Source organism: Coregonus clupeaformis, unplaced genomic scaffold (assembly GCF_020615455.1).
Source record: "Coregonus clupeaformis isolate EN_2021a unplaced genomic scaffold, ASM2061545v1 scaf0904, whole genome shotgun sequence".
Lineage (NCBI taxonomy): Eukaryota > Metazoa > Chordata > Actinopteri > Salmoniformes > Salmonidae > Coregonus > Coregonus clupeaformis.
This window is the reverse complement of record NW_025534358.1, coordinates 150,001-173,841: the sequence shown is the minus strand read 5'-3', so window position 1 is coordinate 173,841 and position 23,841 is coordinate 150,001. Positions and strand designations below refer to the sequence as shown.

The following is a 23,841-nucleotide window of genomic DNA, read 5'->3' as shown; positions in this document are numbered from 1 at the left end:
CTCCCCTCCTCCTCCTCCTCCTCCTCCTCATCCCCTCCTCCTCCTCCCCTCTCCCTCTCCTCCTCCTCCTAATCCCCTCCTCCTCCTCCTCCTCCTCCTCCTCCTCCTCCTCCTCCTCCTCCACCTCCACCTCTACCTGATTATAATGGTGATTCTGATACAACCATAAATTCATACATTGTGCACCTAGGGTGAGAGGATGGAAGTTCAACATTTAGCTAGATGTAGTATGCTAATGTTAACTAGCTAACGTTGCCCTTGAAAGGAAGTTAGGCTAGCGAGCAAGTATTTTAGCCAGGTAGCCTAGAACAACAAAAACTTAAAGCGTGTACTGTGTGACAGTCATATAATTCATCTCATATGGCCTAGTAATACTGTAGAGCTTTTTTTACATCCACACAATATAGCTGGGTCACCCTGTCCTGTCCCTAGAGGTCCACGGCCCTGCAGCGCCCCAACCCAACACACCCCACTCAGCTTTAGGGTCTTAGTGAAACATTCATTATTGGTTTCAGGTGTGTTAGGCCAAGGCCAGAGGGACAACTCACAGGACGGCAGACCCCCAGGGCAGGACTGAGCAACACAGCAGTTATTGAAAACATGACGTGGGCAATACAGACTTCCATATAAGGCATCCAGACGTTATTAAAGTTGCCCAGTATACACTTATAAGAGGTGAACTCAAGCAGTAGAAAGTTAGAGGTGATATTAAAGCACACACTATGTGTAACTTTGCTGCTCTGTCAGCAGTTTCCTGTGGGGGTTTTCAAAATAAATCAGTTTCCTGTAGGTAGCTGGGTTCAACTACTGATCGAAGATAACTTGCTAAGAAGTTTATCTCACATCATTGAAGTAAGGAACTAATGAGATAGAAGTCATATAGCCTAGCAGTATTTTTTCCACTCTTCAGTCCACTCTTCATGACAGCAGACTTGTATAGCTCAAGGGAGCTCCAGTTAGAGACAGATATGATACCTGCAGTGATATTGATGATCCTGTTCTGGAGCACAGGTAGGATGCTGTTATACTGATATACACTTATGACAGTTACTGAGATATGATTTGATATTGTAAGATATATGATCATTTTCAGGGCTAGTAAATAACATGCAACCGGAAACAAGACAGTAAAAATCTGTCTTAAAGCAGAACAATGATGTGATCACCTGTAAATGTACTTTACTGTAGCATAACTGTCCATCTGGGGACAGGCACTAATGTCAGTTAAGTTGTGATGATGGCATGCATCTGACTGTTGTATATTCAGTGTGTCAATGATTGATTGTATCTGTCCCTATGGAAATGAATGAGAGTATATATGATTTATCTATTTAATATTCGTCTTATGTTTTCTATGGCCTCCCATAGTTAAATAAAGGTTTAATTAAAGGTTCAATAGAGCAAGAGGAAGGGGGGTAGCTAGAGGTCTGTTACCAAGTCAACTGAGTCAAGCTCAACAAGCCTGATGCAATATGTCAGGAAGAGAGAGAGAGAGAGAGAGAGAGAGGAGGGGAGGGTAGTAGAGAGAGAGGAGGGACAGAGGACGGGAGGGGAGATAGAGAGGGAGATGTCAAAGGGCTGCGAGAGATGAGAGGAGGGGTGGGGGTCGGAGGAGAGCGTAGTGGAGAGAGAGGGGAGGGGAGGGGAGGGGAGGGGAGGGGAGGGGAGGGGAGGGGAGGGGAGGGGAGATAGAGATTTGTGGAGGAGAGAGAAAGATTAAGGGAAGGGAAATATATATTTATAACTGACTTCTCACCAGTGATGTCATCCTAACCAGTAATCTTTTCCACTCTTCCACTATTGGCCCAGCTCAGATTGACCTCTGACCTCTGGAACTGAACGATTGAGGAAAAGCTGATGTATTAAATTAGATATACTGTAAACTCATCTGCAAAGAGAGGTTCACATGGAAGGGGAATGTGTGTACACATGGGTGTTGTTGCACCATACCAACGATAAGTCTATCTTCCCCATCACATCATGAAAGGTGATGTTGATGTTCATTTCTCCTCTCTTAACTATATAAAAATGAGTTTATCAGTCCTGACCTGTATAGGCCATCGGTCAATACACCCCATTTAGCCATACCCTAGGTTTAGCTCTATTTCAACACACCCCATTTAGCCATACACTAGGTTTAACTATATTTCTACACACCCCATTTAGCCATACCCTAGGTTTAGTTGTATTTGTACACACCCCATTTAGCCATACCCTAGGTTTAGTTGTATTTCTACACACCCCATTTAGCCATACCCTAGGTTTAGTTGTATTTGTACACACCCCATTTAGCCATACCCTAGGTTTAGTTGTATTTCTACACACCCCATTTAGCCATACCCTAGGTTAAGCTGTATTTCTACACACCCCATTTAGCCATACCCTAGGTTTAGCTGTATTTCTACACACCCCATTTAGCCATACCCTAGGTTTAGCTGTATTTCTACACACCCCATTTAGCCATAACCTAGGTTTAGTTGTATTTCTACACACCCCATTTAGCCATATCCTAGGTTTAGCTGTATTTCAACACACCCCATTTAGCCATACCCTAGGTTTAGCTGTATTTCTACACACCCCATTTAGCCATACCCTAGGTTTAGCTGTATTTCTACACACCCCATTTAGCCATACCCTAGGTTTAGCTGTATTTCTACACACCCCATTTAGCCATACCCTAGGTTTATTTGTATTTCTACACACCCCATTTAGCCATACCCTAGGTTTAGCTGTATTTCTACACCCCCAAACTACTTCCTGCGGCTACAGGACAGAGGAGGACGGGAGGGGAGATGGAGAGTGAGAGAGAAGAGGAGTAGAGAGAGGGAGATGTCAAAAGAGATATGGCTGACAGACTAACACGCAGTCAACTGAATATCTTTTCATTACTGACTTCTAACCAGTGACGTCATCACAACCAGTAACCTTTTCCACTCTTCCACTCTTCGTCCGGCTCGGCTTGACCTCTGACCTATGAATTGAATGACTTCAACAACAGACAAACGCAAAGGTATTAAATTATATATAAACTCATCTGCAAACAGAGGTTCACCTTTCCACGGAAGGGGAATGTGTGTACACATGGGTGTTGTTGCGTCATACCAACGATAAGCTAATCTTCCCCATCATATCATGAAAGGTCACGTTGATGTTCATTTCTCCTCTCTTTTGCCCTCCCCCTCTCTCTCTCTCTCTCTCAGTTCAATTCAAAGGGGCTTTATTGACACGGGAAACATATGTTACCATTGACAAAGCAAGTGAAATAAACAATCACAAACAGTAAACATTAAACACACAAAAGTTTCAAAAGAGAAAGACATTTGAAATGTTAGTAATTTAACTATATAAACAAATAAACAAATAAAAACGAGTGTATCAGTCCTGACCTGTATAGGCCGTCGGTCAATACACTGTAAATGAAATATAAACTAGCTGGCTCCACTAGGGCCCTCTCAGCCAGCTGGCTCCACTAGGGCCCTCTCAGCCAACTGGCTCCACTAGGGCCCTCTCAGCCAGCTGGCTCCACTAGGGCCCTCTCAGCCAGGTGGCTCCACTAGGGCCCTCTCAGCCAGGTGGCTCCACTAGGGCCCTCTCAGCCAACTGGCTCCACTAGGGCCCTCTCAGCCAGCTGGCTCCACTAGGGCCCTCTCAGCCAGGTGGCTCCACTAGAGCCCTCTCAGCCAGCTGGCTCCACTAGGGCCTTCTCAGCCAGGTGGCTCCACTAGGGCCCTCTCTGCCAGGTGGCTCCACTAGGGCCCTCTCAGCCAGGTGGCTCCACTAGGGCCCTCTCAGCCAGGTGGCTCCACTAGGGCCCTCTCAGCCAGGTGGCTCCACTAGGGCCCTCTCAGCCAGGTGGCTCCACTAGGGCCCTCTCAGCCAGGTGGCTCCACTAGGGCCCTCTCAGCCAGGTGGCTCCACTAGGGCCCTCTCAGCCAGGTGGCTCCACTAGAGCCCTCTCAGCCAGCTGGCTCCACTAGGGCCCTCTCAGCCAGGTGGCTCCACTAAGGCCCTCTCAGCCAGGTGGCTCCACTAGGGCCCTCTCCCCTCCACTAGGAAATGTCAAAATGTGTGCATCAGCAGTCACTCAATTAACCCATGTCAGCAACATTTTCTTTAGATTGGTAAATTAGTCTTGTAGTAAGAATGGTCGAATTACCGACCCGGTTGAGGCCCATTGATTATCAGTTATCATATTAAAAAAGGCAAACATTTACCTCCACCCTTTGGCAAAATGTGTAGAATTGCAGAAAACTTGCTTCAGAACGGCAACATTTTCTCTATGCCCCATGGCAAAATGTTCCAAATTGAAGGAAATTAACTTTAAAACGTACATTATTTTCAGAAAAATTACTTTTAAGTGGCACTGACCCAACAATGATACTCTCTGCTGGTGCCAATAAGATAGGCCTTACTGTTGTTCACTCAATTAAGTTGAGAATTTTGATAACTAAATAAAAGAAAGATTAAAGTATTTTCACTGCCTTCTCTTTACAGCAATAGACATTTGCTTTCCAAACTATGTTTTCCCGCGATTGTATTTGGAAATATTGCGATATGCCTGGCTGGGCCTCTGCTTTTCACTGACTGTCTCAACTCAACAATTATCTGTCGATATTACGCACGCTGCCTTTCCTTCTGACAGTAGGCAATGAGATTTAAAACAATCCACAACATATATATATATTTTAAAGAAGCTAATGAATGATCCTCTGTGCCCAAATCATGCTTTAGTGGCCTATTTTGGAATGCTTTTCATTTTAGGCTAATCAGGCTACATCCCCTGCATTCAATGCTACAGGGCGGCAGCAGTGTCATATTATTTTTAACTAGACAGCATCAGATAGATCAGTAGTTCCCAAACTCTGGGGCGGCCTCCTAGGGGTGGTGCGAGGGGTCGGTGGGGGGTCGGGTGGGCGCAGGGGTCATTATGCAATTTGTTATTTGATTTGATTTATTTCAGGACCATTCACAATTTAGCTCAACGCTGATTGGCATTTTAATAAATTTTTTATGATCAAGGGAGGCCAAATGTTAGCATTCAATGCTACAGGGCGGCAGCAAAGTCCTACTCTTTTTAACCAGACAGCATCAGATAGAATGGCCTCCACATACAGAGACAGAGGGGCACCGTTTCACTCGCTCAGATGCTTTCTCCGGTGAGATACATTCAGCCTCTTGCTAATTGAAGGAAAATGATAAAACACAGAGAGATGAAAGATACATTATTTTATATGTTTTTTCTTGGTCATTTTTTTGGGGGAAGCCTGGCTTCTTTTGGCATCCATGAATACACGCCACTGCGGAGGTTAGGAGATATAATGTAGCAGGTTAGGATAATTAACGTGGGAGGTTAGGATAACTAATGTAGCAGGTTAGGATAATTAACGTGGGAGGTTAGGATAACTAATGTAGCAGGTTAGGATAAGTAATGTGGGCGGTTAGGATAACTAATGTAGCAGGTTAGGAGAATTAACGTGGCAGGTTAGGATAATTAACGTGGCAGGTTAGGAGAATTAACTTAGCAGGATAGGATAATTAACGTGGCAGGTTAGGATAATTAACGTGGCAGGATAGGATAATTAACGTGGCAGGTTAGGAGAACTAACGTAGCGGGTTAGGATAATTAACGTAGCTGATTAGGAGAATGAACGTAATGTGCGTGTGGTGAGGTTTTGCCATTTCAATCAGGAGAAAAATAGGAGTACTGCTGATCTAGGATCAGGTCCCCATTGTCCATGTAATGTTATTCATTAGGATCTAAAATACTATATAAAAATGAATACAGGCCTAGCTAGATATGAATGGAATCATTACCTTGATAAAGGATTGTTTTCCACCGTAGGCCTTGTTCAGCAGTGTTAGTTCTGTAGTGCAACCCTGGCCCAGACTGGATGAACACTGCCATCTAGTGGACATTTGACTGCATGACAGGAAGACAAAGGGACCCTATTCATTAGCAGTGTTTCCCAACCAGGGGTACTAGGACCCCTGCAGGTACTTGAACTATACACAGGGGGTCCTTGAGAAGACTCATGAGACCAGAGGGTTACTGGTATAATGCAAATGAGAGGGTCCTCTGGGTAACCGAAAAAGGTTGGGAACCACTGCCCTATACAGAGCAATAGTAATGGAGACTTTTTGTAGGCACTAACTCCACCTCGGTTCATTGGACAAATCCTACAGGGAAATTAATGGAGTTTTTGTCAGGTTTTTGGATAAATTCCGACGATAAGGTCTGTGGTAAACACAGGCTTAGGAGATCTTATAACCTACGTTTTATTCTATGAGATAATCTTCATCAGCTAACGTCACTTTCTGTGAAATTTGAAGCATTTATTTAATGAGAAAAAGCCCATAAAAGCTTCATAATTCATAAAGGTCATGTTAACTGACTGATATTATCTCATAGAACAAAACATAAAGGCTTCATTATTCATAAAGGTCATGTTAACTGACTGATATTATCTCATAGAACAAAACGTATAAGATCTACTAAGTCTGTGTTCATCTCAGACCTTATTTTCAGCGTTTATCCCAAAACCCTAGTCTTTCCCCATTCATTTAGGTTACAAGCTGGCGAGCTCTATACAGTGCACACTGCTTTATGGCACCCTTTCACAGTCATGGGGAGAATCTCAATTGCACACTCCTCGCCTCCTTCTCAAAACCCATTGGATGAGAAAGCCAGAGGTCCCGCCCCTCTGACCTTCTCCTCCAATGGGTTTAGAGGAGGTGAAGAGAGAGAACGGGAGGAGTATACAATTGAGATTCTCCCAGAGGGTAACTGCATACATGGAGTGTGTCTGAAAGTGGTTGTTGCTAAAGAAGTGGGAGGATCAACAGAAGAGGGTGTATGGAAACATAACAGCTAATTGGGCAGATTGGTTGCCACTCAAGACCATTTTGCATGGCTGCTTGCTGCTTCCTTGTAGCATTTTAGCTAAACCTAACCCTAACTCTTTTCCTAATCTTAACCTCATTATCCTGATCTGCTAGGTTACTCCTACAACCGGCCACGTTAATTATCCTAACCTGCCACGTTAATTATCCTAACCTGCCACGTTAATTATCCTAACCTGCCACGTTAATTATCCTAACCTGACACGTTAATTATCCTAACCTGCCACGTTAATTATCCTAACCTGCCACGTTAATTATCCTAACCTGCCACGTTAATTATCCTAACCTGACACGTTAATTATCCTAACCTGCCACGTTAATTATCCTAACCTGCCACGTTAATTATCCTAACCTGACATGTTAATTATCCTAACCTGACACGTTAATTATCCTAACCTGCCACGTTAATTACCCTAACCTGACACGTTAATTATCCTAACCTGCCACGTTAATTATCCTAACCTGCCACGTTAATTATCCTAACCTGACACGTTAATTATCCTAACCTGCCACGTTAATTATCCTAACCTGCCACGTTAATTATCCTAACCTGACATGTTAATTATCCTAACCTGCCACGTTAATTATCCTAACCATCTAAGTTAGTTCTCCTAACCTGCCACTTTAATTATCCTAACCAGACACGTTAATTATCCTAACCTGCCACGTTAATTATCCTAACCATCTAAGTTAGTTCTCCTAACCTGACATGTTAATTATCCTAACCTGCTACACTAATTATCCTAACCCGACATGTTAATTATCCTAACCTGCCACGTTAATTATCCTAACCATCTAAGTTAGTTCTCCTAACCTGCCACTTTAATTATCCTAACCAGACACGTTAATTATCCTAACCTGACATGTTAATTATCCTAACCATCTAAGTTAGTTCTCCTAACCTGCCACGTTAATTGTCCTAACCTGCCACGTTAATTATCCTAACCATCTAAGTTAGTTCTCCTAACCTGCCACGTTAATTATCCTAACCTGACATGTTAATTATCCTAACCTGCCACGTTAATTATCCTAACCAGCTAAGTTAGTTCTCCTAACCTGACACGTTAATTATCCTAACCTGCTACACTAATTATCCTAACCTGACATGTTAATTATCCTAACCTGACACTTTAATTATCCTAACCTGACATGTTAATTATCCTAACCTGCCACGTTAATTATCCTAACCTGACATGTTAATTATCCTAACCTGCCACGTTAATTATCCTAACCAGCTAAGTTAGTTCTCCTAACCTGACACGTTAATTATCCTAACCTGCTACACTAATTATCCTAACCTGACATGCTAATTATCCTAACCTGACATGTTAATTATCCTAACCAGCTAAGTTAGTTCTCCTAACCTGACATGTTAATTATCCTAACCTGACATGTTAATTATCCTAACCTGACATGTTAATTATCCTAACCTCCCACCTTAATTCTCCTAACCCGCTTAGCTAAAATGCAACAAGGAAGCAGCAAGCAGCCACGCAAAACGGTTTTGAGTGGCAACCAATCAACCCAATTAGCTGTTATGTTTCCATATATGTTATTCCACTTATGTTGATCCTCCCACTTATTTAGCAACACCCACCTTCAGACACCCACACTTGTTTTTCCCTCTCCACTAATGAGGAGATTCTCAATTGCATAATCCTTGCGTCCTCACTCCTCTCTCCTCGACTCCTTCTCAAAACCCATTAGATGAGAAAGCCGGAGGGTTTCCCCTCTGACCTTCTCCAATGGGTTTAGAGAAGGAGGCGAGGAGAGAGAAGAGAGGACCCCAGGAGTATCCACCTCATTTTCTAACGCTTTTGAAAACACTGACGCCAAACACGGAAAAAATGGATCCAACTTCCTCCGCGCTCGCGCATTATTATAATTAATATGCGTTAGAATGTTTCTCTTAGATGATACATTATGACAAAATAGAGAATATTACTGTCCTGCTAATGTTCCTGGACCTTCTAGGCTAAACTGCCGAGTAAAAACCCATAACTGATCCAAATCAGACAGGCTAGATGCAGTTATTTTGAAATTAATATGTATTCAAAACGCCTGGCTTTTGAACGGTTATTCAAATGACCTGGGCTATTCACTGCAGTTTACAGCCTAGACTAGAGTTGTGTACTCACTTGAAAACAATAATAACATTCTTCATTACATTGTGTTGATGTAGCTTAGGTAGAATACGTTTCTTGTCCCTAACAAACTGAAACAATAGGGTAGGTTTTTCGAGCTAGGAGGGAGTTCTGCCTGACTCTGGCATCATAACTGAGAAGAATGGAATAAGGGATGCTTTTAATCATCATGTTACCTCGGCAGGCTTTTTATTTGAGAGAAACGGTGGTTTAATTGACCCTGGTCAGCCAATCGACTGCTCTTCCCTCTGCCAGCCTCTAGCTGACTCAACGGTTGACCCGTCAACTTCTAGTCAATCTTTGTTTCATTTCAACTATTTACTATCTGTGATGTGTTAGATGTCTTGCTTAAGATTGATGTAAAAAAAAACATCCACTGGGGCTGATATGCTTGATCCATTTCTACTGCAGTGCTCTGCCCCCCTGATTGCTGAATCATCAACCCGTAACCTGACAGTTATATCTAGTACTATCTCCAAGGTTTGGAAGGCGGCCCATGTACTCCCCCTTCACAAAGGTGGTGACCCCTTGTGACCTAAATAATTATCGCTCTATTTCTAAACTTTTTTGCCTAGCTAAAATATTAGAATCCTTAATTAATTCTCAGCTAAGATGTATTGTAAATGTACATCAGTGGGGTTTTAGACCAGGTCATAGCACTATCTCTGCTGCATCCCTAGTTATAAATGATGTGGTTCACTGTAAGGATAGAAGGCAACATTGTGCTGCCCTCTTCATTGACCTGTCAAAGGCTGTTGATCACTCACTGCTAATTCAGAGGCTTGGCTCAATTGGCCTAGACCAGGCTGCATGTAACTGGTAAAAAAATGACTTGACAGATAGAACTCAATGTGTATCTACTGATGGTGTTAAATCAGGCGACAGTGTGCTTTAGGACCATGCGGAGGGTTCTGAGCAGTCGGGTAGGCTGTTTGGAGTGTTTATCCAATTGGATAAAAACAAAAATGAATATAAATAAAGTTATGTCTCCCCCACTTCTAAAACCAAAGTTGCACCTATGCTGTTTACATTAACAATATTGACTTGTCTATAAAAAACTGTAACCTCCACTTGTATACAGTTGATAGTTGTTGTGTATGCTATTTCCCCCACGGTTGACCAGGCTCTATCTGAACTACAGTCTGCCTTCATGGAATTACAGAAAAACTTTATTGACCTGAAATGAGCATTGAATGCAGGGAAAACTCAGTATATGTTGTTCTCTAGTGCACATCAAAATAACTGATTTAATGTACTTTGAATGGTGTCCATATTGATTGTGTCCCTGCTTATAAATATCTGGGAATCTGGATAGATGAAAAGCTGTCTTTTAAAAAGCATATTGATGAGTTAGTTAAGAAGCTGAGAATAGAAATGGGCTTCTTCTATAGAAACAGGTCCTGCCTCTCGCTAAACAGTAGAAAGCAGATTATTCAGTCAACGTTCCTATCGGTCCTAGACTATGGTGACATCATTTACATTTACGTCATTTAGCAGACGCTCTTATCGATTTACAAATTGGTGCATTCACCTTATAGCCAGTGGAACAACCACTTTACAATATGTTTTATTTTATTTTTTGGGGGGTGGGGTAAGGGGGGTAGAAGGATTACTTTATCCTATCCCAGGTATTCCTTAAAGAGGTAGGGTTTCAAGTGTCTCTGGAAGGTGGTGAGTGACTCCGCTGTCCTGGCGTCGTGAGGGAGCTTGTTCCACCATTGGGGTGCCAGAGCAACGAACAGTTTTGACTGGGCTGAGCGGGAACTGTGCTTCCGCAGAGGTAGGGGGGCCAGCAGGCCAGATGTGGATGAACGCAATGCCCTCGTTTGGGTGTAGGGACTGATCAGAGCCTGAAGGTACGGAGGTGCCGTTCCCCTCACAGCTCCGTAGGCAAGCACCATGGTCTTGTAGCAGATGCGAGCTTCAACTGGAAGCCAGTGGAGTGTGCGGAGGAGCGGGGTGACGTGAGATAACTTGGGAAGGTGAACAGAGGGGAGAGGTGCGCTTGTGAAGTTGGAAAACATTTTGTGTACGTTTTTTTCCCCGATTTGGTTTTAACTGCACTCTACTTTACTTACCTTAACAAAATAAGATGTATAGTTGAATATTTTAGAAATGAGTCGTCTCAATTCGCTTGCTGCTTGGCTGTATTGACGAAGGTTCCAGTGCCACTGGCAGTGGCTTCGGGAGCTGCTTGGGTTCGTCGGATCGGGAGCTGGAGAGGACAGTTTAGTCTGAGGTCATTTAAGGGCTTCGGGGACACTGGACATCGTTTTTGGAAGCATGCAGGGCACTTTCTGCCTATTGGATTATAAATAGTCAACTGTTGGTTTCAAGGGCTTTCTACCGTGATAACTGTGGGGTTAGACTGTTTGTTTTTTATAGCTCCAAAGGCGCCAACGAACATTTTCAGTTTAGCACCCGGGTTTAGGTTATCTTAAAATATTATTGTATTGTGTGTATTGCCAATTGTTTGCAAGTGGATCATTCATTATTCATTCTTTTTATATACACATTATATCTGTAGGTAAGAACCCTGGTCTCTTTGGTTTTTCCTTAGCGAGTTTAGTCGTACCAGGTTTATTATGTACTGAGTGGACCTTTTCACCATACTTTTACTCTATGGATTTATCTGAGCCTGTGGTGATAGGGTTACATCAACATTATAAATATGGTGGAAACTCCCACTAGTCCATGCCTCCACCAATCCAATGCTTTTAGATTATGGGAAGTAGTGAACAAGTGCACACTTCAGGAGAAAGGAGATATTATTGGGACACACTCAGATGCTCTGTTAATCAACCACATTGGTCTACCACAAGGCTTCCTTGGTTCAAACTGTCAGATTATTGTTATAATGTTGTTTGTAGTATAGAGATAATGATGTTATTGATTACAAAAATGCGAGGGGTGTATTCAGTTTTGTGAGATACTGTATGTTAGAGCAGGAGTAGAGGGGGTAGAAGTTAGAGGTCTGTTACCTGAGTCAAGATCAACGAGAGAGAGAGAGAGAGAGAGAGAGAGAGAGAGAGAGAGAGAGAGAGAGAGAGAGAGAGAGAGAGAGAGAGAGAGAGAGAGAGAGAGAGAGAGAGAGAGAGAGAGAGAGAGAGAGAGAGAGAGAGAGAGAGAGAGAGAGAGAGGTTAAATTAACATCAACAGACTAACATGCAGTCAACTGAATATCTTTTCATCACTGACTTCTAACCAGTGATGTCATCACAACCAGTAACCTTTTCCACTCTTCCACTTTTGGTCCGGCTCAGCTTGACCTCTGACCTCTGAAATGAATGATTTCAAAAACAGACAAAGCAAAGGTATTAAATTAGATATAAACTCATCTGCAAAGAGAGTTACACATTTCCATGGAAAGGGAATGTACACTAAATGACCAAAAGTATGTGGACACCTGCTTGTCAAACATCTCATTCCAAAGTCATGACCATTAGTATGAAGTTGGTCCCCCTTTGCTGCTATGACAGCCTCCACTGTTCAGAGAAGGCTTTCCACTAGATGTTGGAACATTGCTGCGGGGACCTGCTTCCATTCAGCCACAAGAGCATTAGTGAGGTAATGGTAAAAATACATTGCTGCGTGGATTTTTTCCTTTGGACTGCCAGATGGTGAAGTGTGATTCATCACTCCAGAGAACGCGTTTCAATGCTCCAGAGTCCAATGGCGGTGGGCTTTACACCACTCCAGCCGATGCTTGGCATTGCTCATGGTGATCTTAGGCTTTTGTTCGGTTGCTCAACCATGGAAACCCATTTCATGAAGCTCCCGACTAACAGTTGTGCTGACGTTGCTTCCAGAGGCAGTTTGGAACTCGTAGTGAGTGTTGCAACCGAGGACAGACGGTTTTTACACGCTACCCTCTTCAGCACTCAGCGGTCCCGTTCTGTGAGCTTGTGTGGCCTACCACTTCACGCTGAGCCGTTGTTGCTCCTAGACGTTTCCCTTCACAATAACAGAACTTACAGTTGACCGAGGCAGCTCCAGCAGGGCAGACATTTTACTAAATTACTTGTTGGAAAGGTGGCATCCTGTGACGGTGCCACGTTGAAAGTCAATGAGCTCTTCAGTAAGGCTATTCTACTGCCAATATTTGTCTATGGAGATTGCATGGTTGTGTACTCGATTCTATACACCTGTCAGGAAGGGGTGTGGCTGAAATAGAATCCACTAATTTGAAGGGGTGTCCACATACTTTTGTATCTATAGTGTGTGTACACACGTGTGTTGTTGCATCATACCAACGATAAGCCTATCTTCCCCAGCACATCATGAAAGGTCATGTTGATGTTCATTTAACCTCAGCCTCTCTCTCTCTCTCTCTCTCTGTCTCTCTGTCGCTCTGTCTCTGTCTCTGTCTCTCTTTCTCCTCTCTCTCTCTCTCTCTTTCTCCTCAGATATCCAGGCTCAAAGCATCAGTCCACCAGGTAGGTAGAGTATAAATCTACAATGATTATAGCAGTTCAATATTAGTCAACTTTATTATCCCACATGGAGAAATTCATGTGTCCATACACACCATTCTAAAACCCAATAACAAGTACTGTTTTATGGAACTACTAATACTTGTCAACCACAAAGCATTACTGCTGTTAGAATAACAGAAGCCCTGTCATAATCTGTCCTCACCACTGTGTTTTCCTCTCTGCTGTTTACAGCTGAATACTCAGTCAGACTGGTGAATGGGACCACTTCCTGTTCTGGGACAGTGGAAGTCTTCTCCAGAGGAGAGTGGTCAGGTCTATGTACTATAGGGTGGAGTATGATAGAGACTAAGGTTGTGTGTAGAGAGCTGGGCTGTGGGAATGCTGTAGCTGAATCTAGAGGACCTCTGGTTGAAGATGGAAGAGGAGGAGTCTCACTATTGGTTTGTAGTGGAGATGAGTCTACTATTAGAGAGTGTAACACCATAAGAAGAGGACCTGATGAATGTAATGGTGAATATTATCATCATGTGATCTGTTCAGGTAAGAGACTGGTAATATTTAGATATTTAATTTGTAAATTATACAATATTTGCATATATCATGTTTTATGTGTTTTCCATTTCATTATAAGAGAGGGAGAGATGTTAGATGTATTTAAACATTATATTTGTGTTTGTCATATTGGTTTATGGGAGATGTGCATGGGCAGATCATTGTAGTTCAGATGTTACTGAAGTGAAGCTGCCTGATGGATGTCCAGCTGTTTATTTTCTATAAAGTGAAGTGAACTTATTCCTGTCTCCTGCCTGCATTATTCCCAACCCTGTCCTGAGTGACTAAGAACCCATTTCTACCTCTTACAGTATCAAACATAGCAACCTACAATCTTTTATCCAACATATTTGTGTTTAGTCCTTGACAGTGTCATCAACAAAACGGATTGAATGTTCCACCAACTCTTTTTCTCCAGAGTCTGTGCAGCTTGTGGATGGAGCTGGTCTCTGCTCTGGGAGACTGGAGGTGAAGTCCAATCAGTCCTGGGCGTCAGTGTGTGAAGCTGACTTTGACCAGCAGGATGCAGAGGTAGTCTGTGGGGAGCTTGGCTGTGGGGCTCCTGCAGCTCTACAGGGGGGGCTCTGTGGAGAAGGTGAGGGTCAGACCTGGGATAAAGAGTTCCAGTGTAAAGGCAATGAGTCCCTTCTCCTGGACTGTGACACCTCAGACAGAAAAAACAACACCTGCCTACCTGGTAATGCTGTTGGACTCACCTGCTCAGGTAAGAAACAGTTTGTCACTCAATCAACATTGTTTCTCCCATGGAGTGAAGAATATGAGAGGCAATATAGGTGTGTTTTAGTGAGAAAATAGTAAGATTACTGTCTCTCTCTCTTCTTTTCTCAGAGCCTGATGATGTGAGGCTGGTGGGAGGAGGCAGTCGCTGTGCTGGTGGACTGGAGCGGTACGACCAGGGAGAGTGGAGGACTGTGGCAGCTGTAGACAGGAACAAGGCTGTAGCTGCAGTAGTGTGTAGACAGCTGGGTTGTGGCTCCACTGTTTCAGTACTACCTGGAAACACCACTGGAGGGTTTGGAGTTCGTTGTTCTGGGTCTGAGTCTTCACTGAGGGAGTGTTGGACATCGTATTCAACTTATTATATCGGTCTTGGATTCACAGTGATCTGCTCAGGTAATAACAAGCTACACTTTATGGCCAAAAATGCAGTGGTCTAAGGCACTGCATCGCAGTGTTAGCTGTGCCACTAGAGATCCTGGTTCGAATCCAGGCTCTGTCGTAGCCGGCTCCAACCGGGAGACCCATGGGGCGGCGCACAATTGGCCCAGCGTCGTCCAGGGTAGGGGAAGGAATGGCCGGCAGGGATGAAAAAATATTGTATGCACTCACTAACTGTAAGTCACTCTGGAGAAGAGCGTCTGCTAAATGACTAAAATGTAAATGTAGTGGATTCAGCTATTTCAGCCATACCTGTTGCTGACAGGTGTATAGGATCGATCACACAAAGCCATACAATCCACAGACCACCATTGGTAGTAGCTTGTGTGGCCTTACTGAAGAGCTCAGTGACTTTCGACGTGGCGTCTAGGAGCAACATTGGCTCAGCCACGAAGTGGTAGGCCACATAAGTGATCTGCTCAGGAAATATCAATATATGATCATTATATTCCACTGATTCCCTTTATTCATTCAACTTCCTCTGCCCCTCTAATGATGACTGTTTGCTTGTAAGTCTGCAAAATAAATCACTCAGTCAAGTAGGAATCAAATACAACTTAAATATCGCAGAATGCTTTTGTATTTGAGTGTTATCTCAGTGAACGTCTCTACTCACTACCACTGTCACATGTCATGTTATTGTCATATCTAAATGAGGAAAGTAGTTGAGGAGCTACGTTTTCTTTTTCTCTCCTCTTGTTCCAGATGTCCTGCTTCAGCCTGATATCAACATATGTTGTCTCAGTGACTGTAGGCCCACTACTCATGTTGCCCTGTGAGGGAGGGTGGCTAGCACTGTTACATGCTGATGTTATTGTCATATCTATAGGAAACTAGTTGAAGAGGTTTTTCTTGTTCTCTTTTCTTGTTACAGATCTCCTGGTCCAGCCTGATATCTTCCTGACTGACTCAATGGGAGGGGTCTCCAGGGGCCACCAGGGGCCCGAAGTGTTTAGGGGCTACAACTTCACCATCACCTGCTCCACTCAGCCACAGTACCCAGGAGGCTCCTTCCTCCTCACGTTCACCGGCTCCAACAGAACCCAGACCCAGCCAGCTGTCAATCACTCTGCTGCCTTCCTCTTCCATGCTGCAGATGGCTCCCACCAAGGGAACTACAGCTGTGTTTATGACAATTATGTTTTCTCTCATAACTTCTCCTCTGAGAGTGAGCTCCTCAACCTCACCGTCACAGGTAACTGAACATGAACCAGACTTCTAACTTTGTCATTGACAGATTTCCCACAGATCTATATGAAGATGATCAGTCCCCTCATCAAAGGTGTTTCTGTTTGCAGCCTCTCCTCTGCCAGCCTTCATCATCAGACACGTTGTAGTGCTGCTGATCCTACTGACAGCCATCACCACCATCTACCTGTACTACAAGGTAAAGACAGTTACTCAGACGTTACAAGTCATTTAAATGTTTGTGTCTATGAGCAGGGTTCAGATTCTACATTGGTCTATATCTGTGTTTAAGGTGTGTGATTAACCAGATGTGTATCTTTGACTTGTGTTGCACTATCTTGGGTTTGTTCTTCTGTACTGAGAACGAGAGACGCGCACACACACAGAGAATGAGAGGCGCGCACACACAGAGAACGAGAGACGCGCACACACACAGAGAACGAGAGACGCGCACACACAGAGAACGAGAGGCGCGCACACACAGAGAACGAGAGGCGCGCGCACACAGAGAACGAGAGGCACGCGCACACAGAGAACGAGAGACGCGCACACACAGAGAACGAGAACGAGAGACGCGCACACACAGAGAACGAGAACGAGAGGCGCGCGCACACAGAGAACGAGAGACGCGCACACACAGAGAATGAGAACGAGAGGCGCGCACACACAGAGAACGAGAACGAGAGGCGCGCGCACACAGAGAACGAGAGACGCGCACACACAGAGAATGAGAACGAGAGGCGCGCACACACAGAGAACGAGAGACGCGCACACACAGAGAACGAGACGAGAGGCGCACACACAGAGAACGAGAGAAGCGCACACAGAGAACGAGAGACGCGCACACACAGAGAACGAGAACGAGAGGCGCGCACACACAGAGAACGAGAGAAGCGCACACAGAGAACGAGACGCGCACACACAGAGAACGAACGAGAGGCGCGCGCACACAGAGAACGAGAGACGCGCACACACAGAGAATGAGAACGAGAGGCGCGCACACACAGAGAACGAGAGACGCGCACACACAGAGAACGAGAACGAGAGGCGCGCACACACAGAGAACGAGAGAAGCGCGCACACAGAGAACGAGAGACGCGCACACACAGAGAACGAGAACGAGAGGCGCGCACACACAGAGAACGAGAGAAGCGCGCACACAGAGAACGAGAGACGCGCGCGCGCACACACAGAGAACGAGAGGCGCGCACACAGAGAACGAGAGGCGCGCACACACAGAGAACGAGAGACACACACAGAGAACGAGAACGAGAGACGCGCACACACACAGAGAACGAGAGACGCGCGCACACAGAGAACGAGAATGAGACACGCGCACACACAGAGAACGAGAGGCGCGCACACACAGAGAACGAGAGACACGCGCGCGCGCACACACACAGAGAACGAGAGGCGCGCACACACAGAGAACGAGAGGCGCGCACACACAGAGAACGAGAGACGCGCACACACAGAGAACGAGAGACGCGCGCACAAGGAGAACGAGAGGCGCGCACACACAGAGAACGAGAGACGCGCACACACAGAGAACGAGAGGCGCACACACACAGAGAACGAGAGACGCGCACACACAGAGAACGAGAGGCGCGCACACACAGAGAACGAGAGACGCGCGCACACAGAGAACGAGAGGCGCGCACACACAGAGAACGAGAGACGCGCACACACAGAGAACGAGAGGCGCGCACACACAGAGAACGAGAGACGCGCACACACAGAGAACGAGAGGCGCGCACACACAGAGAACGAGAGGCGCGCACACACAGAGAACGAGAGACGCGCGCACACAGAGAACGAGAGACGCGCACACACAGAGAACGAGAGACGCGCACACAGAGAACGAGAGACACGCACACACAGAGAACGAGAACGAGAGGCGCGCACACACAGAGAACGAGAACGAGAGGCGCGCACACACAGAGAACGAGAGGCGCGCACACAAAGAGAACGAGAGACGTGCACACACAGAGAACGAGAGACGCGCACACACAGAGAACGAGAGACGCGCACACACAGAGAACGAGAGACGCGCACACAGAGAACGAGAGACACGCGCGCGCACACACAGAGAGAACGAGAACGAGAGACGCGCACACACAGAGAACGAGAGACGCGCGCGCACACACAGAGAACGAGAGGCGCGCACACAGAGAACGAGAGACACGCGCGCGCGCACACACAGAGAACGAGAACGAGAGGCGCGCACACACAGAGAACGAGAGGCGCGCACACACAGAGAACGAGAGACGCGCACACACAGAGAACGAGAGGCGCGCACACACAGAGAACGAGAGGCGCGCGCACACACACAGAGAACAAGAGACGCGCGCACACACAGAGAGAACGAGAGACGCGCGCGCACAGAGAACGAGAGACGCGCGCACAGAGAACAAGAGACGCGCGCGCACACAGAGAACAAGAGATGCGCGCGCACACACACATAGAACGAGAGACGCGCGCGCACAGAGAACGAGAGACGAGCGCACACACAGAGAGAACGAGAGACGCACGCGCACAGAGAACGAGACGCGTGCACAGAGAACAAGAGACGCGCGCGCACACACACAGAGAACAAGAGACGCACGCGCACAGAGAACGAGAGACACGCGAACACACAGAGAACGAGAGGCGCACGCGCACAGAGAACGAGAGACGCGCGCGCGCACACACACAGAGAACGAGAGACGTGCGCACACAGAGAACGAGAATGAGAGACGCGCACACACACAGAACGAGAGACACGCGCGCGCGCACACACACAGAGAACGAGAGACGCGCGCACACAGAGAACGAGAGGCGCGCACACACAGAGAACGAGAGACGCGCACACACAGAGAACGAGAGGCGCGCACACACAGAGAACGAGAGACGCGCACACACAGAGAACGAGAGGAGCGCACACACAGAGAACGAGAGGCGCGCACACAGAGAACGAGAGACACGCGCGCGCACACACAGAGAACGAGAACGACGCACGCGCGCGCACACAGAGAACGAGAGACGTGCGCACACACAGAGAACGAGAGACGCACGCACACACAGACAACGAGAGACGCGCGCACACACAGAGAACGAGAGACGCGCGCGCACAGAGAACGAGAGACGCGCGCACAGAGAACAAGAGACGCGCGCACACAGAGAACAAGAGATGCGCGCGCACACACACATAGAACGAGAGACGCGCGCGCACAGAGAACGAGAGACGAGCGCACACACAGAGAGAACGAGAGACGCACGCGCACAGAGAACGAGAGACGCGTGCACAGAGAACAAGAGACGCGCGCGCACACACACAGAGAACAAGAGACGCACACGCACAGAGAACGAGAGACACGCGCACACACAGAGAACGAGAGGCGCACGCGCGCACACACACAGAGAACGAGAGACGTGCGCACACAGAGAACGAGAATGAGAGACGCGCACACACAGAGAACGAGAGGCGCGCACACACAGAGAACGAGAGACGCGCGCACACACACAGAGAACGAGAGACGTGCGCACACAGAGAACGAGAATGAGAGACGCGCACACACAGAGAACGAGAGACGCGTGCACACAGAGAACGAGAGGCGCGCACACACAGAGAACGAGAGGCGCGCACACACAGAGAACGAGAGACGCGCGCACACAGAGAACGAGAGGCGCGCACACACAGAGAACGAGAGACGCGCACACACAGAGAACGAGAGGAGCGCACACACAGAGAACGAGAGGCGCGCACACAGAGAACGAGAGACACGCGCGCGCACACACAGAGAACGAGAGACGCGCGCGCGCACACACAGAGAACGAGAGACGCGCACACACAGAGAACGAGAGGCGCGCGCACACACACAGAGAACAAGAGACGCGCGCACACACAGAGAGAACGAGAGGCGCGCGCACAGAGAACGAGAGACGCGCACAGAGAACAAGAGCGCGCAGCACACAGAGAACAAGAGATGCGCGCGCACACACACATAGAACGAGAGACGCGCGCGCACAGAGAACGAGAGACGAGCGCACACACAGAGAGAACGAGAGACGCACGCGCACAGAGAACGAGAGACGCGTGCACAGAGAACAAGAGACGCGACGCACACACACAGAGAACAAGAGACGCACACGCACAGAGAACGAGAGACACGCGCACACACAGAGAACGAGAGGCGCACGCGCGCACACACACAGAGAACGAGAGACGTGCGCACACAGAGAACGAGAATGAGAGACGCGCACACACAGAGAACGAGAGGCGCGCACACACAGAGAACGAGAGACACGCGCGCGCACACACACAGAGAACGAGAGACGTGCGCACACAGAGAACGAGAATGAGAGACGCGCACACACAGAGAACGAGAGACGCGTGCACACAGAGAACGAGAGGCGCGCACACACAGAGAACGAGAGGCGCGCACACACAGAGAACGAGAGACGCGCGCACACAGAGAACGAGAGACGCGCGCACACAGAGAACGAGAGGCGCACACACACAGAGAACGAGAGACGCGCGCGCACACACACAGAGAACGAGAGACGCGCGCACACAGAGAACGAGAGGTGCGCACACACAGAGAACGAGAGGCGCGCGCTCGCACACACACAGAGAACGAGAGGCGCGCACACACACACACAGAGAACGAGAGACGCGCGCACACAGAGAACGAGAATGAGAGACGTGCACACACAGAGAACGAGAGGCACACACACACAGAGAACGAGAGGCGCGCACACACAGAGAACGAGAGACGCGCGCGCACACACAGAGAACGAGAGACGCGCGCACACAGAGAACGAGAATGAGAGACGCGCACACACAGAGAACGAGAGGCGCGCACACACACACACAGAGAACGAGAGACGCCCGCACACAGAGAACGAGAATGAGAGACGCGCACACACAGAGAACGAGAGGCACGCACACACAGAGAACGAGAGGCGCGCACACAGAGAACGAGAGACACGCGCACGCGCACACACAGAGAACGAGAACGAGAGACGCGCACAAACAGAGAACGAGAGGCGCGCACACACAGAGAACGAGAGGCGCGCACACACAGAGAACGAGAGACGCGCGCGCACACACACAGAGAACGAGAGACGCGCACACACAGAGAACGAGAGGCGCGCACACACAGAGAACGAGAGGCGCGCGCACACACAGAGAACAAGAGACGCGCGCACACACAGAGAGAACGAGAGATGCGCGCGCACAGAGAACGAGAGACGCGCGCACAGAGAACAAGAGACGCGCGCGCACACAGAGAACAAGAGATGCGCGCGCACACACACATAGAACGAGAGACGCGCGCGCACAGAGAACGAGAGACGAGCGCACACACAGAGAGAACGAGAGACGCGCGCGCACACACAGAGAACGTGAGACGCGTGCACAGAGAACAAGAGACACACGCGAGCACACACAGAGAACGAGAGACGCGCGCACACAGAGAACGAAAGACACGCGCGCGCACACACAGAGAACGAGAGGCGCGCACACACAGAGAACGAGAGACGCGCACACACACACAGAGAACGAGAGACGCGCGCGCGCACACACACAGAGAACGAGAGACGCGCGCACACAGAGAACGAGAATGAGAGACGCGCACACACAGAGAACGAGAGGCGCGCACACACAGAGAACGAGAGACACGCGCACACACACAGAGAACGAGAGACGCGCGCACACAGAGAACGAGAGGCGCGCACACACAGAGAACGAGAGGCGCGCACACACAGAGAACGAGAGACGCGCACACACAGAGAACGAGAGGCGCGCGCACACAGAGAACGAGAGACGCGAGCGCGCACACACACAGAGAACGAGAGACGCGCACACACAGAGAACGAGAGGCGCGCACACAAGGAGAACGAGAGTCGCGCACACACAGAGAACGAGAGACGCGCACACACAGAGAACGAGAGGCGCTCACACACAGAGAACGAGAGACGCGCGCACACGGAGAACGAGAGGCGCGCACACAGAGAACGAGAGACGCGCACACGGAGAGAACGAGAGGTGCGCACACACAGAGAACGAGACGCGCACACACAGAGAACGAGAGGCGCACACACACAGAGAACGAGAGACGCGCACAGCACACAGAGAACGAGAGGCGCACACACAGAGAACGCAGAGACGCGCACACACACAGAGAACGAGAGGCGCGCGCACACAGAGAACGAGAGACGCGAGCGCGCACACACACAGAGAACGAGAGACGCGCACACACAGAGAACGAGAGGCGCGCACACAAGGAGAACGAGAGGCGCGCACACACAGAGAACGAGAGACGCGCACACATAGAGAACGAGAGGCGCTCACACACAGAGAACGAGAGACGCGCGCACACGGAGAACGAGAGGCGCGCACACACAGAGAACGAGAGACGCGCGCACAGAGAACGAGAGACGCACACACACAGAGAACGAGAGAGGAGCGCACACAGAGAACGAGAGACGCGCGCGCGCACACACAGAAACGAGAGACGCGCGCGCACACACAGAGAACGAGAGGCGCGCGCGTACAGAGAACAAGAGACGCGCGCGAGCACAAACAGAGAACGAGAGACACGTACACAGAGAACGAGAGACACGTACACAGAGAACGAGAGACGCGTGCGCGCACACAGAGAACGAGAGACGCGCGCGCACAGAGAACGAGAGTCGCGCGCGCACAGAGAACGAGAGACGCGCGCGCACAGAGAACGAGAGACGCGCGCGCACAGAGAACGAGAGACGCACGCACACAGAGAACGAAAGACACGCGCGCGCACAAACAGAGAACGAGAGACACGTACACAGAGAACGAGAGACGCGTGCGCGCACACAGAGAACGAGAGACGCGCGCGCACAGAGAACAAGAGACGCGCGCGAGCACACACAGAGAACGAGAGACGCGCGCACAGAGAACGAGAGACGCACACACACAGAGAACGAGAGAGGAGCGCACACAGAGAACGAGAGACGTGCGCGCACAGAGAACGAGAGACGCGCGAGCACAGAGAACGAGAGACGCGCGCACACACAGAGAACGAGAGACGGTTTTGGGTAACATGGGGGTTTTGGGTAACATGGGGGTTTTTCGTAACATGGGGTTTTGGTAACATGGGGTTTTGGGTAACATGGGGTTTTAATTACTTTTAGAGAGTAGCTCAATTACGTTTGTTTTGTGTTCCAGAATGTATTGCTGCTTTTAGCTTTTGTCTTTATGTCTTTATCTTATTTAGTGTTTCTCTTAGATTCTTTATCTTGAAGTGTTTCCATTATTAGTATATGACTGACTCACTCACTCACTCTTGGTGCTGTGTCTCCCTAGACCACCAGGAGGCAGAAGAGAGTGAACAGGGTGAGCAGCATGGATCTTTATGTTGATGCCAATGCCATGGAGATGGTCTCTCTGAGCTCCAGAGCTGAAGCTGGACCGGGAGAGG

The 23,841-nt window shown here is 48.2% G+C and overlaps 1 protein-coding gene and 1 long non-coding RNA gene across 2 annotated transcripts in view; both read left to right on the top strand.

Moving 5' to 3' along the window:
- Positions 1-6,756: 6,756 nt before the first annotated feature.
- LOC123485945 lies at positions 6,757-13,871 on the top strand. Its single transcript, XR_006659185.1, has 3 exons — positions 6,757-6,780; positions 13,451-13,480; positions 13,712-13,871. It is a non-coding gene; the product is annotated as an uncharacterized LOC123485945 (long non-coding RNA).
- Positions 13,872-13,894: 23 nt separating this feature from the next.
- LOC121564117 (deleted in malignant brain tumors 1 protein-like) overlaps positions 13,895-23,841 on the top strand; it is a 10,158-nt gene continuing 211 nt past the window's right edge. Inside the window, exons 1-7 of the mRNA XM_045217069.1 lie at positions 13,895-13,908; positions 13,950-14,020; positions 14,451-14,756; positions 14,882-15,166; positions 16,086-16,406; positions 16,510-16,598; positions 23,727-23,841. The exon at positions 23,727-23,841 is cut by the window's right edge and continues 211 nt beyond it. Of these exons, the coding sequence (XP_045073004.1) occupies positions 13,895-13,908; positions 13,950-14,020; positions 14,451-14,756; positions 14,882-15,166; positions 16,086-16,406; positions 16,510-16,598; positions 23,727-23,841 (1,201 nt within the window). The remainder of the gene's footprint in view (positions 13,909-13,949; positions 14,021-14,450; positions 14,757-14,881; positions 15,167-16,085; positions 16,407-16,509; positions 16,599-23,726) is intronic.